The 14,882-nt window shown below is 47.6% G+C and overlaps 3 protein-coding genes across 4 annotated transcripts; 2 read left to right on the top strand and 1 right to left on the bottom strand.

The window, feature by feature from the left end:
- Positions 1-3,029: 3,029 nt before the first annotated feature.
- Positions 3,030-6,404, top strand: LOC9648296 (probable inactive leucine-rich repeat receptor-like protein kinase At3g03770). The gene is made up of 6 exons (XM_024686722.1): positions 3,030-4,618; positions 5,015-5,392; positions 5,450-5,661; positions 5,719-5,774; positions 5,834-5,957; positions 6,012-6,404. Exons 1-6 carry the CDS (start codon positions 3,232-3,234, stop codon positions 6,330-6,332), a joined length of 2,478 nt encoding a protein of 825 aa, XP_024542490.1. The 5' UTR covers positions 3,030-3,231; the 3' UTR covers positions 6,333-6,404.
- A 31-nt stretch (positions 6,405-6,435) lies between these two features.
- On the top strand, positions 6,436-10,699 carry LOC112350472 (DExH-box ATP-dependent RNA helicase DExH15 chloroplastic-like). 2 transcript variants are annotated; one of them, XM_024686721.1, is made up of 16 exons: positions 6,436-6,906; positions 6,970-7,145; positions 7,201-7,314; positions 7,365-7,464; positions 7,519-7,605; positions 7,656-7,774; positions 7,840-7,957; positions 8,012-8,602; positions 8,655-8,900; positions 8,950-9,159; positions 9,207-9,470; positions 9,517-9,744; positions 9,794-10,014; positions 10,067-10,166; positions 10,221-10,367; positions 10,420-10,699. In XM_024686721.1, exons 1-16 carry the CDS (start codon positions 6,436-6,438, stop codon positions 10,519-10,521), a joined length of 3,294 nt encoding a protein of 1,097 aa, XP_024542489.1. In that variant the 3' UTR covers positions 10,522-10,699. The 2 variants fall into 2 exon arrangements, with proteins under 2 accessions (XP_024542489.1, XP_024542488.1); XM_024686720.1 differs by having other exon boundaries at positions 7,840-8,602.
- Positions 10,538-11,855, bottom strand: LOC9633920 (transcription factor ORG3). Its single transcript, XM_002981676.2, has 3 exons — positions 11,159-11,855; positions 10,701-11,084; positions 10,538-10,645 (listed from the first exon to the last, which is right to left on the bottom strand). The coding sequence occupies exons 1-3, from the start codon at positions 11,723-11,725 to the stop codon at positions 10,562-10,564; spliced, it is 1,035 nt and encodes a 344-aa protein (XP_002981722.2). The 5' UTR covers positions 11,726-11,855; the 3' UTR covers positions 10,538-10,561.
- Positions 11,856-14,882: the final 3,027 nt, after the last annotated feature.

Here is a 14,882-nt window from a genome sequence, read left to right as displayed (position 1 = left end):
AAGTTTATGCACGTTTGTGATCGAAACCACGAAATCAGTGCTGCGTTGACGGAGGCTGCGGAGCTAGGGATTAGAAAACTGTGTGAAGAGACTGGGATGAAAAGGGATGCTTTGAGCTATGGGCCATCCATTGGCATCATGAAGTCCCCGACGCAACTCTACAGGCTGGACGAGTGGACCCGGAATGGGTTCCTCATGGTTTATACAGCGGCCGGGAGGGAGGACGAGGGACTCCTTGGGAAGTTGCAAGCTGCTGAAAACCAGTTAAATATGCTGGAGCAAGAAGGATCAACTCGAAAATCTTCCTCATCCGTTAACGATGAGGTGAGAAGCTTGATTGTCTTGACAAGATTAACATTCGTTTCTTCTTTCTTTGGCAGAAGAGCAAAGGCAAGAAGGTGATGGAGGACGGCGAGAAGATCGTAGAGGGTGAGCATGAAGGAGTTTTGCAAGAGGACGGGGGCTTAAAACAGGAGAACGAGAGCCTCAAAAAGGAAGTCTCGGAGCTTCAAAACCGGCTCGAGCTGGTTGAGAAGGAGCTTCAGGGTCTCAAGCAGAGTCATGAGCGTCTCAAGCAGAGTTATGAGCGTCTCGAGCAGAGTCATGAGCGTCTCCAGCAGAGTCATGAGAGTCTCCAGCAGGATTATCAAGATGTGTCTCGGCGGCTGAGGAGATTCGGGAACTTCCATCGACGAATCGTCATCAAGGAAGCTCGAAAGAAAGCTGCAGAAGCAATGGATCGAGCACCGGAGCACAACGAGACTTGGAGCGAGTACTTCGATGCCGTTGCTCCGCCACCCGGCTTGTCAGAAGGTTTGCTTTTTGTCTTACTTTTAGCTTCTTCTCTAATGTTTGGTGTGTGCAGGCTTACTTCGCCTTCTGAAGGAAGGAGGTAGCGCAGGCAATTGGACAGCACACGAGGTGGACCTCGCAGATTCTGTCTGCGAAGCCATCAAGGATCGGAGTTACTGGATTGAAGCCTTCAAATTCGCATACAACCAAGATCCGGAGCAAATTCTCTTCGATGCTGACAGTGGCAACTAAGGTGTATTTTGTTTACACAAGTGTTTGTGGTACCTTCGCATCGCATGAATTCAAGCGTAGCTTTCCTTAGCGTGGCCAAACACATTGTTCTTGTCACTGATCTTCCAGATCAAGCTCAACATGATCGGACTGAGTGTGGTCACGATGGTCTTCGTAGCTTTTGTCAAGGTTGTCAGACGTTTCTCGTGGTGAAGCTCTTGGCAAGCTGTTATGTTTTCTAGTCGCTCCAGCTTCATAGTTTTTTCTATCTGCTACGTTTCGGACACTTGTGAGTTTCATTACAGTATCTGGAGGATCTCACAAGGTTGAACAACATGGGAAAATCAAGAAATGTTCTTTGGCTCTCACTAAAACTTCTGTCGTTATCCAGCAGCCAAGTGGCGATGGCTCGGTTTGCACGGCACTCAGGTACACAGATCTCTATCTTTTTGTACTTTTGTGATGACCACTTAACTGGAATTGATCGATTTTTCTCGGCGATCAGGAGGAGAGAATTGATGGTCAACGGGCTTTGGCAAATCCCCAGGTTGAGCTTTTTGCTCGTCTTTCTTTCTAGTTTTCGTGCTAATCAATTTGCTATTAGGACGACCAACGGAAGTGGTATAGTGGGCCTTTTAGCAAGGACTACTACTAATCCAAAAGATGTTATTCAAAACAAGGTTTCTTTTGCGATGATCACTTTGGTCAGGATCGTATTAACTGGTTGCTCTCAGTCTTTAAGCTTTCGTTTTCACCGTGTGATTGTGCCTTTGTATAACGAAGCTCTCTCCTCGATGAGAGAAACCGCGGGATCTTAGTACAAATCACGACTTGGACGACCCAACCTCGGATGATCTCCTCGAACGAGAATCGAAAGCGATTGGATTACTTTGCCGGACGCATTGCAGGGGTGACGGTATCAAGCAAAGATGCACGCACAGTCATGGCTCCCACCAGTAGGCAAATTTCTCTTTTACTTCCGCTTTAGCGAACAATTCGGGCGAAGGAATAAGTTGGAGCTTGGTGACGATGAGAGGACTCTGTCATTCAAGCCATCCAAGCCATCCAAGCCATCCAAGTGACGGGACCTTTACTCGAGCGACAGTGTCTTTAAGCATCCGTCGTTGCTAGCCAGATGGCCCTGCAAGCGCCCAGCTACACACTTTTCGGGATTTTTTTGTGTGGCTTTGTCAGCTGATTTGTTTTCGTTTTCTCGTTTGTGTTTTGTGGTTTGCAGGACTAAGCGGCGATTCAGTCAATCCCGCTGATCGAGAGAGAGAGAAAAATGCGAGCGATGGAATTAAGAGCTTGTGCCCGTGTCAGTGCGTTGGAGTGGCCTAATGCACTCCGATTGGTGTCACGCACAGATCTTTCAAGCCCGCTTTTGTTCCAAAGATATGTTTCAATCGGTCAGCCAGACGGTGACTTGTCTTTTCAGCTCAAACTTAATGCTCGAGGACAAGGTTTACTGCTTGAAATGATCTGCTTCACATTTTCTTTTTAGTTTTCTATCATTTTTCATTTTATTATTATTGTTTTTGTGATAGGTCCTTGCAGGTGGTGCTGCTGATTTTGGCTCTCTTTTTTTGACATATCTTGGATTTCTTTTCTTTTTTTTTTCTTGCAATCTTCACTTCAAGTGGATCTTGTTTGATGGTGGGACGAATTGGCTAACGATTTTTCCTTCCTGGCGTGAAGCACTCAATCCCCCTGCGAGAAAAATTTGCTCTTTTGGATATAAAAGAGGATGAGGCAATTCATGTGCTTGGCGACATTGGGCGACATAGCTTGCTTGGAGCCATGATGTGAAATAGTTGGTAAATAGTAAATGGAGAAAAAAAAGCAAAATTTTACCATCCCGTTGGTGAAATCACGTGCATGGTAAATTCGGACGCAACATGCAAATGCCATGCCAGCCACGCTGGCTGACACGCCAGCTGCCACGCCAGCCCTGTTGACGTTTTAGACACGCTAGCTGCCACGTAGGTCTTGTCGAGGAATGGCCATGGAGGGTCTCTGTGAGAGCCAGGCGGTGTGACGCTGATAGGAGTGAGCTCGCATTGGTGTTCTAGCGATAGTTCTACCGATTCTAGCGATGATTCTCTAGAATGGAGGCGGAGCTCTCGTGAGGAGCGATTGATTTCTCGATCGCCGCGGGGACAATGCAGGTACTCTCGATTCCAGCGCGAGCGTCCTCCTAAGATCCAGATGGGTCCTTCGATTCCTGGATCCATTGGAGCAGTCGTAGCGCTGCTGCTCGTCCTAGCAGTGGAAGGATCATCGCTGCCGCCATCGCAAGTCCACAGTGTTCTTCGCCTCCAGCGGCTGCTGGGCTACCCATCCGCGCTCGCCCACATCGATTCCAACGCTACCCAGGGCCTGGATTTGTGTGGGATTCCTCCATCGCCGGTGTTTAATCTCTCCTGCAACTCCAGCGCTGGTTCCTTCTCCTCCACCATCGTCTCCATCCAGATCTTGGGCAATGCCACGAGCCTCTCGCGGGATTTCTCCATGGAGACGCTGGGGAATCTCCTCTCGGCGCTGCCCGAGCTCGAGATCCTGGGCCTCGTCCACCTCGGCCTCTGGGGATCCATCCCGCCCAAGCTCGACCATCTCCAATCCCTCCGGGTGCTCGATCTCAGCGAGAATTCCATCTCCGGCGCCCTGCCCGACCGCCTCCGCGCGCTCTCGCGCCTCGAGATCCTCCAGCTCAAGGACAATCGCTTGAATGGCACGCTGCCCGGATGGATCGGCGAGCTGCGCAGCCTCCGCGAGCTCGACCTCTCCAACAATGCGATCACTGGCAAGCTGCCCAAGTCGCTCTTCTCGTCGCGGAGGAATCGCCTCGAGAGATTGGTGGTCTCGCACAACGATTTCTCGGGCAATCTCCCGGATTGGAGCTCCGACAGCCTCCTCGTCTACTTCAATGCTGGGGCGAATCACATCGGCCCCGCCTTCCCCAAGTTCGGCTATGGGGGCCTCTTACAGTCCCTCCTCCTCGGGCAAAACGATATCACCGGCGGCATACCGCGCGACGCCGCCGCGCGGCTCGGCGGTGTACGGACGATGGACCTGTCGTACAACGAGCTCCACGGCATGCCGCCGGCGGCACTCTTCCGGCTGGGCCACATTGAGACGCTGGCGCTCAATGGCAACCAGTTCTTGGGGGTTTTGCCCTACAACCTCTCCCTCTCCCCCAGCTTGGCGTTGCTCGATCTCTCCTCGAATTTCTTCACGGGGCGCGTGCCGGCGAGCTTCCTGGGCAGCGGCGGATCGGTCGTGGTCAGGTTTGGGAAGAATTGCTTCGCGACGCGTGTGCAGCAGCAGTACACGCGATCGCACTGCGATGCCGCGGCGAGGAAGAGGGCGGCGGCGTCGGCGGCGGGGGCCAGCACGCCGGATTCTCACGACCTGGCGATCATCGCTGGGATTGTGGGAGGTGGGATTGCGCTGGTTGGGGCGGTGGCGGTGTTCTTGTGTGTTCTACTTCGATGCTTGAGGCAGCAGAAGGATGACAAGCCCGTCCAGTATGCCGCTTCTTCGTGCGCGGACACGGCGTCCATTGGCGTCCCCTCGGATCTTCTCTCCAATGCAAGTAAGCATCCTTCTAGAACTAGATCTTTCTCTGATTTGCATTGTTTGACACTTCCTTCGATTTCTTTCATTTGTCTAGAACTTGCATTGGACGATTGTGTTCGTTCCTTGTGTTCTTGGTCGGATTCACTTGTTTGCAAGCTCATTCTTTTCATGAACTTTGATTGTGTTCTTAGCGGTTTTTGTCGAGCTTTACCTTCTTCGGCTTCTTTCAGTTTTCCAGAACATGGATTTGATGATTGTTTTCTTTCGTTGTGTTCTTGGTTGGACTTGTTTGTAAGCTCATGTTGTTTCTTCTTTGCATGAACGCCGGTTCCTTTGCTTCTTTCATATGGTTTTCTAGGGAGTGTTTCGATCGATTCGAGCTTATACGTTTTGTTTTCTTCGATTTTTGCAGGATATCTGTCACAGTCTATACGTTTGGGTGTCCACTCCACTTCTCACAACCGAGTCTTTTCAGTTCCCGAGCTCGAGGAAGCCACTGCCAACTTTAGTCTGGAGAATCTCATCGGCGAAGGCCAGCACGGGAAAGTTTTCAAAGGCAAGCTCCATGACGGGACCGTGGCTGCCGTCAAGTGCCTCACGCTGGATTCCAGACAAGACATGAGGCAACTCAAGATCCACGTTGAGCTGCTCGTCAAGATCCGCCACAGGCATTTGGTGGGGTACATTGGCTACAGCTTGGACAACGTGATCGACGGAGCGACGCAGTGCCGAAAGCTCTATCTTGTCTCCGAGTACATCGACAATGGAACTCTCCGTAACCATCTCTCAAGTAAGTTCGTCACAGGATTGCTGGGCTTAATGTTTTGCTTTTCGGATTTACCTGTAGAGGCGGAGGGTCGGGAGGTTTTGAGCTGGTCACAGAGATTAGCTGCTGCGATCGGTGCTGGGAGAGGAATTCAGTATCTTCACACTGGTGTTGTTCCTGGGATTTTTAACAACGACGTGAACATTACCAACGTTCTCATGGATCAAAACTGCGTAGCGAAGTTCACGGACTTCGGTATAGGGAAGCATGCACGTACTTCATGCGATTTCGATGTAAGTGTGACGGTTTCCCTTCTTTTATGTTGACGTTTACGGGTTCCTCGTCCACAGGCGAAGGTCTACGTCCAGAAAACTCCGGCTCACATAGACTTGGATCACCATCGCAGGTAAGCTAAGGATTGTTTTGTTTTCAATGTAAAACGAGCTCGTCCGTTCTTCTTTTCAGAAAGCTCGCATCCGATAAAACCGATGTCTACAACTTTGGCTTCATCCTGCTTGAGATCCTCCTCGGAAAGCCGCCGACAATCGAAGACTCCAAGTCGTCTGTCCATCCAAAAGTCCGAGAACTGGCAAGTTCTTTTCCTTCCTCCAAATTCTCACTAAAAATTCCTATCTCTCTCCAGGAAATGCTTCAAACCGAGCACGTCCCGCGGTACGAAGTCGTGGACCCAGCGATCATCGGCAACTGCGTAGCTGAATCTCTCACGACGGTGCTGGAAATCGCCGCTAAGTGCCTCTCGGAGGAACCATCGAGCAGGCCATCCATGGAAGACGTGCTCTGGAACCTCCAATACGCTGCCCAAGTCCAGGATAGAGTGAGTGGAGAGTGCTCGGAGGAGCTTCCGTACGTCTCTCCACCGAGATCTCGGTTTAACCGGCAAGCCATCCGTACGTCCGGGATCACCAACAGAAAGAACGAGTCAGGACCAGAGTTCCTGAGATAACTTATAAGTATATACTCGTAAACTGCGAGGTATATTCTGGTAGTAGAATACACGGCTAGCATATTCCTAGGATTTATTTGAATGGGATAAACCCTAGCGAGCTATGGCACTCGGGCCCGATATCAGGGTTTCGACGCTGCATTCTCCGCCGATTCTTCGCCGCGCCGTGGCCCCGTGTACCTTGCGGAGAGGATACGCAGGGAATCTGCTATGGCGGGGAGGATTTGTCGGATTGGCGCGGCATTGGCGAGGAAATGCCGTGAGGGATGAGAATGCGATTGCAGGGAAGGGGGAGAAATCAATGCTGGGTGCGCTTAGCGAAGAGGATGAGGATTGCAGCGATGGGAGTGAACAGGAATCCTCCGGGGGAGAGGAGGATTTTGGTTTCGGAGAATTTCGGTTCGCTCCGGACGATGGCGCAGACGAGGGCGCCAATGATGCTAGGGAGGAGCTGGATTCTTTTGCCGAAAGGGCCAGGAGAATCGACGATCTCTGCGCCAAGGTAGCACAGGGAAAACAAATATCTTCTGCCGATCTCATCGGGCTGTATAGCTTCCGTCTCGATAAGTTTCAGGTAATCCATTCGCTCGTTTATTTTTCTCTCGTACTCACAGATATTCGTGTTGGTGATCTAAAGCGTTTGGCTATAGAAGGATTTCTTAAAGGATCATCAGTGGTGGTCAGTGCACCAACAAGCAGTGGAAAGACTTTGATCGCCGAAGCTGCCGCAGCTGCAACGCTGGCTAAATGCAAGAGGTTGTTCTACACGACACCTTTGAAGGCACTCTCAAACCAGAAATTCAGAGACTTCAGGTAAGGAAAGACGTTCTCGGTGGACAAAAAAAAAGACTTAAGTTGCTTCTTTCAGGAAAATTTTCGGTGATTCGAGCGTTGGACTTCTCACTGGTGATGTTTCTATCAATCGAGATGCTCCGATTGTGATCATGACCACCGAGATTATGCGTAACAAGTTTTATTTGAGGTTAGTAATGCTGGGATAGCTTTGGTATTTGACTCCAATTTTTATCACAGTGCTGGAAATGAGGATGTGCTTCAAGACCTCGATGTTGTCGTGCTCGATGAAATCCATTATATCAGTGATCTCACACGAGGCACGGTGTGGGAGGAAACGGCAAGGGTTTTTATATTTGCAATGTAGTATAAATTGCTGACTTTGGAGTTGCAGGTGATATACTGTCCAAAGAGGATTAAACTTGTCTGCTTATCAGCGACTATTGCAAATCCTGACGAGTTAGCAGGATGGATAGCAAAGGTATGTCGGCATTTTTATTTTAAACAAACACTTACACTTTGATGATAAAGGTTCATGGACCAACGGAGCTCATCACGTCGTATAGAAGGCCTGTCCCTTTGACTTGGCATATCTCGAGGCGTTCTCAAATGTTACCCCTTCTGAACGAGAAAGGCACAGCTATCAACAGGTACTCTGTGCTTGTCTCTTTTGTCTAGTCTGAATCAGTTTGCCTTGACACTCAGGAACTTTCAGGAAGCTGCTCATTGATAAGAAACAGTTGGAAGAAGTTAACTCGAGAAAGATCAGGGGAAGGATCAGCACGCTGGAGAAAATGACTGAAGAGCAGCTGCAAGTTCTTCTTCGTGTTCAGGTTTTTCTGACGATACTCTTTGCACACTTATCTAACTCGTGCATTTCATGCCAGGTTCCTCGTATCTCTGACACTCTGAAACAAATGGTAGAGCGAAATATGCTACCAGCCATTTGGTTTATTTTGAGTAGAAGGCGCTGTGACGAAGCCGTGCAGTATTTGCAACACGCGAATTTGCTAGCCGAGGACGAGTTTCAGCAGATTGATCTAGCACTTAAATCTTTTCGAGAGCAATATCCAGATGCGATCAGAGAAGCAGCTGTTCGGCCTCTTTACCAAGGTGTTGCTGCACATCACGCAGGTTGCCTGCCTCTGTGGAAGAGTTTTATTGAAGAGCTTTTTCAAAAGGGATTGGTGAAAGTGGTGTTTGCAACCGAAACGTTGGCAGCCGGGATCAACATGCCAGCCAGAACTACGGTTTTATCATCGTTTTCCGGAAAGTACCAACGAAGAATTAGTGCCAATGTCGTACTTCAGATGGCTGGAAGAGCAGGTAGAAGAGGAATCGACAAAGAAGGTCACGTAGTTGTTGTCCAAACACCATTTAGAGGGCCCGAAGAATGCTACAAAATGCTACGAACAGGGTTGGAACCGCTTGTTTCGCAATTCACAGCTACATATGGGATGGCTCTGAATTTACTAGAGGTGCGTTTTAACTACTAAAGTTTTTCCTCATGTTTGTCTTTGTCATTCTCAGGACTCGGCCGTCGAAAGTGAAACTCTGTCCAGTGAACAACGCCAAAGCTTTGGAGAAGCACGAAGCTTGATTGAACAGAGTTTTGGAAACTATATTGGAAGTGAGATTCTAACGGGTGCGAGAGCTAAGATGGTTCAAATAAGTTCCGAAATCGAGACACTAGAAAGTGGACAGTCTACAGATTCTCTTAGTAAACTGTACGAGGAGAAAATTAACGAGTTCAACAAAATGCGTGAGAAAGTTGAGGTAAATGTCAGCCTAGTTTTTTATATTGTTGGTAACATTCTGTTTGTAGACACAAGAACGCAAAGAGCGAAGCCTTCGTTTTAAATTTGAGAGGCATAGGCTATCCTTTTTGCAGAGTCAGCTTAAACAACTTTCACTGGAGCAAGTTCCATATGTTTTACTGACGTACGAAGATATTAACACTGGCGAAGATCATACGCTTTCTGTGGCTGTTTTCCACATGACAGAAAACAATCCATTTATCCTGGGAGTAAACGAGGTACATACTTCTGTTTTTCTTTCCCATATGTGAATTATGTCTCCCAGAATCACGAACCCAAGGTGGAAGACATGGATGCTTCCTTTATTGGAGTTGGCTGTGACAGTTTTTTATATCGTTTCCCCTTGAAAGTGGTGAGGAAAGTTTACAGGAGCACGATAGGAGCTGAGGAACGCACAGCTCTGAAAAGCAATCTCGCCGATGTTCAGTGGGAAATCGTTGGAAACGATAATGTTTCCCGCTGTCAATTATCATTTCCTCCACATGGTTATGAAGTGCCTGTTCCCAACAATCTTACAAGTGAATGTGCGGTAAGGCATTTTCGTTTTCTTTCATTAGCTGAAGTTCATTGTTTAGATGCCGGAGGAGCTTGTTACTGCCGAGAAATTGCTGCTGATGCAGCAAAGAAGCCTTGGAAAATGGTCAAGGAGGCTCGCGGAGATTGACGAAGTTGAAATTGACAATCTTGTTGCGAAAGTGAAACAAATGCGGGAGGAGAAAGTAGCTCGATTAAAAGCGAAACTGGAACGGATAGGGAATCGTATAAAAGGCATGCAGCCTTCAGGATGGAAAGAATTCTTACAGGTACGTACGTAGGATGGTAAAACTTTAAACTCGTACTTGTTTTATCCAGGTAGTGAAAATCTTGAAAGGTGCTGGAGCAATGGACCGAAACACCCACAAGCTTTTACCACTTGGTGAAATCGCTCGAGCTATACGTGGATCGAACGAGCTTTGGCTGGCTATAGCTCTTCGAGATGAAGCTCTGTTGTCGTTAAAGCCATCAGAGCTAGCCGCAGTTGCCGCCGCACTGGTCACTGAAAGTCCGAAGTCAATTCCAGATAATGAATACAGGTCAGTATCGATTTATGATCTCGATGTTGCTTTAGCCAGTTCCTTTTTCCAGGACGATATACGAGCCCTCCGCTGTGGTGAAAGAATGGGTGGAGAAGATGCAATCTGAACGACTCTGGCTATATGGCTTGCAAGAGAATCACAATGTCGAGGTAAGCCATATTTTCACGTTACTTCCAGTTGCTAAAAAGTTTTTCATGCATTAGTTTGCATGCGATCTGGATCCACAGCTTGCGGGCTTCGTTGAAGCTTGGGCTGCAGGAGTGAACTGGAAAGAGCTAGAGATCGAAGACATTATGGATGAAGGCGATTTTGCTAGACTTCTACGCCGAACCATTGACCTTTTATCTCAGGTTAGTAAATCACTTAACGTTTTCTTTTTTTCTTAACGCTGTTTTCTGGCAGATTCCTCATTTGCCTCACATCGACAGCGAGCTGTCTAAGATCGCCAAAGAAGCTGCCAGAAATATGGATAGACCTCCCATCAGCGAACCCGTGGGAGAATAGTTCAAACTTATGATACATTATACACGCCATTCAACGCTTTTTAGTACACGTTTGGTAGCGGCTGTGCGATTGTCAAGAGAGCAGAGTGCAGCGATTCTCGGGCGAAATGATTGATATCCTTGGCCTGTGGTATTTGATAGAGTTAATTGCATTGCTCAGTGACGGACCATCTTACGTACCTTGCTGTGGATACAATAGATAATCTGGCTACCGTGGGCGGAGACAGTGGCATTGAGAAGTATAAGCTGGTGCTGTCTCATGGCCCACAGAATGTTCACGAACAACGAAGCTCGTCTGCTGCAAGTCATGTTCAGGAAGACATTATCGCGGCACACGTGAAGAGCTACTAGAGGTGTTGAGACAAAGACAACGCTTTGAAAAGAAGGGAGCGTTTCCTGCGATCGCTGGTTTACGATGATTGCACCCGAGTCACCAGAGGTGGACTGAGAAACTCTTGCTGCTCGCTGGAGAATGTCGGACTTCTTCTTGGTGAGCTCCTCGATGCTTAGCCGGAGAAAGCTGATATACTTGATGATCTCTCCTACGACGGTCGACTTGTCCGTCTAGAAAGGCGGAAGAACAGGAACAGAAGAATCAATCAGCCAGATGAGAGAATTTCAAGAAAGAAGAAGACTACCTTCGAGCTTGGTTCTGGCAGTAAGGACCTCAGTATACAGAACAGGCGATTCATCCCTTTGCGACGCTCTCTCTCGGACCAGATGTGACTCTCTCTTTGAGCCAGAGGCCTCTTGCCTGGCCACTTTTGCTGAACACCCAGAGCTTTCTCCAGCACTTGACTTCGACACGAAGAGATTGAAGGTCGCGTCGTAAGCTGCTGCTGGCCTTTCAAGGTGTTGTACCCGGGAATGCGAAGGTCTGCTTCTTTTCCTATTGTCATCGCTTGGAAAACTGACGAGCTACCTTGATTTCTAGCGTCGAGGCTATCCAAGGTCACGCTCAGAGGATTGGAAGAACCAAATGCGAATTGCGCCGGTTGCCAACTCTCAGTTTGGAAGAAGGTGTTATCCATCGCCAATTCACGTTTTTCGATTCCAGCTGCGACAATCAAAGATGAGAGGGGTATGCGCTCTTCCTGTTCTAATTCTATGTGGAGCTTCGGTGGTGTATACTCGCAGGGACCAGGAGCAGAGAATTCAGAACAACCATCAAGATACACAGAAGGATGAAAGCACCGAGAAGCCATTGCTCAACTGGAACCGTCGAACTTGCTAGAGGTCTCTTAAAGCCCCGAGAGCATTACATTCGCGCAATGAAGGAGACAAAAGTGTATGCAATTTGACAACACAAAAACCATCTGAGGCGTTGTATGAGATGCCGGTTGGCTGGCTGCAAAGTTTCCAGGTAGAAAGCAAACTCGAGCTTGAATGCTTTCAGCGCGTGCAACACAAGCACGATGCCATGATATGGACGACGTCTCAACAGATGCCTTGAATGCAGAGAGCTGTGGAAGGCTGTGTGTGACAACAACGTCACCATGCGCAATATCAGGACCGACCTTTACAATTGGCAGCTCAGCTCAGCTCTCTCCAATCCTCAAATGGGGTAAGTAAGTGGTCTCTTTCGTATTTACAAAGACAGCTGGTTGTTCGTTCTATGTATCTCCAGGTTCAACTGGAACCGTTTCCATTACGAAGAAAGAATGTAGGATATCAAAGATTGTGCATTTCAAGGTCGAGAAAGTGAATTGCCTGGCGCTAAATAAGATACGCAGCACAGGAACGAACATGGAGGAGTTATATCAGCTTCTTCAAGGACAAAACGCTGGTCTCCCGGACAACACTCCGTTCCCTGGCACCGAGATGTACGGAATTTGGATTCACGTAAGTTTGTCTGATTCGAGTGCATTTACTCACAAAGTTTTTTTGGAAGGGAAGAGTTGATTCTAACGTTTCTATCACAGCTCGACTCCTTCCGTTTTTGTAGGTGCTCGTTCGAACGAGAAAAACCAACGAGATTCTACAAAGTTTTGTTTCTGTGTCGATCAAGTTTGCCGGTATGTGATATTCAGTTTTCTATCACAGCTAACTCGATCCTTGCGTTTTTGCAGGTGCTCGTTCGAACGAGAAAAACCAACAAGGTGCCACAAAGTTTTGTTTCTGTGTTGATCACGATATTAACTTTTAACTCGACTCCTTGCGTTTTACAGTGCTCGTTCCAACGGGATGCCACTTACCTGGCCTGAATGGTTACCGCTGCTGAGACGCTCAAGGATTGCGTCGAGCTCATTCGGTCTTGAACCGGGCTCGAGAGATTCCTTCTCGCGGCATCCCTCATGCTGAGCTCGCGGCTCTAACTCTCGAATCTCCTTGTGGAGATGTACGGCAGGTGTGGGAGCATCGAGAGCGCCGAGGAGACCTTTGCGGGAATTTCTCCGAAAGACTCTCACTCGTGGGTTCTCATGATCTCCGCGTACGGAAAGAATGGGTTTCTCATCCAGGCTAAGAAAACGTTTGATCTAATGCCGGATCCCAGTCTAGTTGCGTGGAATTGCCTTCTCGGCGCGTTATACCCGGCTTGGGCATTTGCGAGAATCCGAGCGAATCTTTTGTGGAATGCCTGCGTGGGATATCTTCTCACATACAGCGATGCTTGCCGTATTTGTAAATGCGAAGTGTTTTGTTTGATGCCATGCCGGAGTGGGACGTGGTTTGCTGCAACACACTATTGGCAGCAAATGAAAGCAGGCAAATGATTTGTTTGATTCGATGCGCGAGTGGACACTTCTGTCATACAAACACCATTCTAAACATATTATCGAGAAGATCAAAAGGTTGCATTCTTTGATTCTATGCCCACCAGAGAGAATGTTCTCAAATTGGGTAACCAAAAGCATTGTTTTCTAGCATGAAAATGCAGGATACAATGGCTGAATGCTGCTTTCGTATGAATTGCATGGCGTTGTGGAGGAATCTACAGTACTTGTCGCGTACTGGGATTTGTGCTTTTCGCATATACCCTGAACGGGCATCTTGAAGATGCTATGCTATTATGCTCTCGGCATATTCCCAGTCCGGAAATCTTGACCAGGCCGTGTCTTTGTTTCGTATGTTCTTGCAGAAAGACCAGGCCAAGCAAAGCTTCGTGGAATATAATGACCAAAGATCTTGACTCCTTTTGCGATTTTCTCTTTGTGTTCTAGATCTTTCGAGTGCTGCTCTTTGTCTACTTCTTCACTCATATTTACCTTCATTTTGATCAGGTAAGCGTTTTGGTAATTGTTGTTTTACTTGTAAATGCTAGGTGGTGGCGGGCATGGTTATACATTGGAAATGGGTTTATAATCCTTCTTATTATTACCATACACATCATTTGCGACCCTTGGTATTGTTTCAACGAGTCTTCTCATGAGAGCCAATTACATAGAGAGGCGGCCATGGTTGCATCCAGCCCAAAGGCAAGTTTTCAGAAAGTTTATAAATTATTAAGATTTTTATAAAATTTGTTTCAGAAAGTCTAAATAAACATGTTTATAATATAACACAATGGAATATGCCAGAAATTCCAACCATATTCTCCTTGCTTAACCAAACCACATAAAATCTCTCACATGCTAATGTCATATTAAGTCAACAAAGAAGGGGCATCGACTAACATTGTATCGACAAGAATCCGCAACATGGCATTTTTTTATTACATGAGTAAAACCTGGGAGTTTTTTTCTCACTCGAACGTTTCTCGTGCAAAGCGTTTAGAAACTTGTCATCAATTCGTTTTTGGGAAGCGTTCTTCTCATGGATCTCGGCCACTGTTGTGCACTGGTGGTGGGATTTAACAGCGTGGATTCCAGCTATAAGGCTGTTAACGGGCCAGGACGAGCCCATTACCGCATTTAAGGTGCAAGCCCGGCGATAGCGGTCAACGGGCAAGCCCTGGCCCGTTGACCGCCTTAACAGGCAGTGGCAAATTGTAGCACTGTAATAAAAAACAACGCGATGCGAGTGATTGAGGCACAGGACATCTGTAGAGTTCCAAATCCCCCTCTCTATGGTCGCCAGGGAGCTCTCCTCGCAGATCCACAATCTTGTTTTTGAGAAGTACTACCTCAAAAGGTCGATCCACGCTCTCAACCTCACTAAGTGTCGCACAACATGTTACTACATACATGCAATCATACTGCTTCTGGTACATGGTATCTGGTAGTACTATGACAATACTCAATCACAGTTATCATTCTTGTAACATATGAATCTATTTTTATTAGGATTTGCTCATATTTTATGGCACCTAGATATTTGCTTAGCAGCATGCAAGCACACCGTCGTTGTTCTTGATGCAATTGCCAACGTTTATTGTGGTGGACATGTATACCCCGTTGGGTTTAGCACACTCAGCATTGATGT

The sequence above is a fragment of the Selaginella moellendorffii genome, unplaced genomic scaffold (genome assembly GCF_000143415.4).
Source record: "Selaginella moellendorffii unplaced genomic scaffold, v1.0 SELMOscaffold_50, whole genome shotgun sequence".
In the NCBI taxonomy this organism is placed as follows: domain Eukaryota; kingdom Viridiplantae; phylum Streptophyta; class Lycopodiopsida; order Selaginellales; family Selaginellaceae; genus Selaginella; species Selaginella moellendorffii.
This window is presented reverse-complemented; position numbering and strand designations above follow the sequence as displayed.